Raw genomic sequence first — 1,339 nt, 5'->3', positions numbered from 1 at the left:
AGAGAGATACAAAGTAACATTGTTTATAAACATTGATCAGAGGGAGAGAGATACAAAGTAACATTGTTTATAAACATTGATCAGAGGGAGAGAGATACAAAGTAACATTGATCAGAGGGAGAGAGAGAGAGAGATACAAAGTAACATTGTTTATAAACATTGCTCAGAGGAGATGAGATACACAGTCCTTCAGCTTCTGCTTCCACAGGACAGGTCCTCTTTATTACATGCATGGACTGAGACTATACCAGATAGCAAGGATAACTTGCTACAAACTTGTGGCGCTGTGAAATTGTAATTTTGTTAACTTGCTGCACATATTCCTGGCAGGTTGTAGACTTGCCGAACACTCGCAGCACAAGTTCTAGGCGACACTTTTTTAATTTGTAGCAAATTTGCTCGGCAAGTCTACAGCAAGAGCTCTGCAAGCTCGCTGGTCCGGAGACTTGCAATGCAGACTTGCTGTAATTGTGCAACAAAATTGTGAAGCTCGGCAAGTCTGCAATAGTTTAGCGAGTCATTCTCAAACTTGCAGCTCAATTACTTGCTATCTGGGATGACATCCGGGGCACGTGACCCATCAGGGGGAGTTCTGCAACCACATGGGCCATTGTCATCCTCTGCCACAAGGCGAGAAAAGGACAACGCTGCCAGGTTTGAGGGACTCGGGAACAGTTCCTGTATATCAGAGCCAGATTGTGCCTCCCAGATGGAACTAGAGGCCTCGGGGGTCCATCCATCTTCTCCATCGCTCCTGCAGCAGGGCATTGTTGGAATTCTGCTCCCAGCTCTGAGCCACAAAGGAGCTGTGTGGGGGTGGTTGCCATGACAACAAGGAAAGAGCGGACCCAGGACCAGCTCTCTGCGTGATCCCCCCAGCCAGCCATGATCAATGGGCGGAGCCATCTGTATAACCTGCAATTGGTATTGCCCCTCTGCTGATTTATAGATACAAGTAGAGGTGTGGCCACCAGGAACTGAGGGCGGAGCAAATCTGAGAGGATCCTGTCATTCCCATCATTTCTTTGTACAAGGTGAGTCCCTGACCCAGAACAAGCATGCAGCCAGTGAAGGACGGAGGACAATGACAGACTTCTGGCACAGGAACCCTCAAGAGCCTGCTCCAGCTCTGTAGGTCAGTCAATCACCTTGAGAAAGTGACTTCTCATTGACTGAAAGCCACAACCTAACTCATCAGTGATACACTGAGATACTGACAGAGTAAAATCGCTCCGCCCCTTCGGGACCCCAGACTCGCCATGGCTCCGCCCCTCCTGGGGTCCCCAGTCTCACCTCAGCTCCACCCCCTGGCGGACGGTGTCGAGCTCGATACTGTCCC

The 1,339-nt window shown here is 49.5% G+C and overlaps 1 protein-coding gene across 1 annotated transcript in view; it reads right to left on the bottom strand.

Moving 5' to 3' along the window:
* DGAT1 (diacylglycerol O-acyltransferase 1) overlaps window positions 1-768 on the bottom strand; it is a 20,310-nt gene extending 19,542 nt beyond the window's left edge. The window contains exon 1 of the mRNA XM_018571264.1: window positions 545-768. Within this exon, the coding sequence (XP_018426766.1) occupies window positions 545-768 (224 nt within the window). The remainder of the gene's footprint in view (window positions 1-544) is intronic.
* Window positions 769-1,339: the final 571 nt, after the last annotated feature.

This window comes from Nanorana parkeri, unplaced genomic scaffold (assembly GCF_000935625.1).
Source record: "Nanorana parkeri isolate BGI_ZX_2015 unplaced genomic scaffold, ASM93562v1 scaffold1717, whole genome shotgun sequence".
NCBI lineage: Eukaryota > Metazoa > Chordata > Amphibia > Anura > Dicroglossidae > Nanorana > Nanorana parkeri.
Note: the sequence above shows the minus strand (reverse complement) of the source record. Positions and strands in the feature narration are given on the sequence as shown.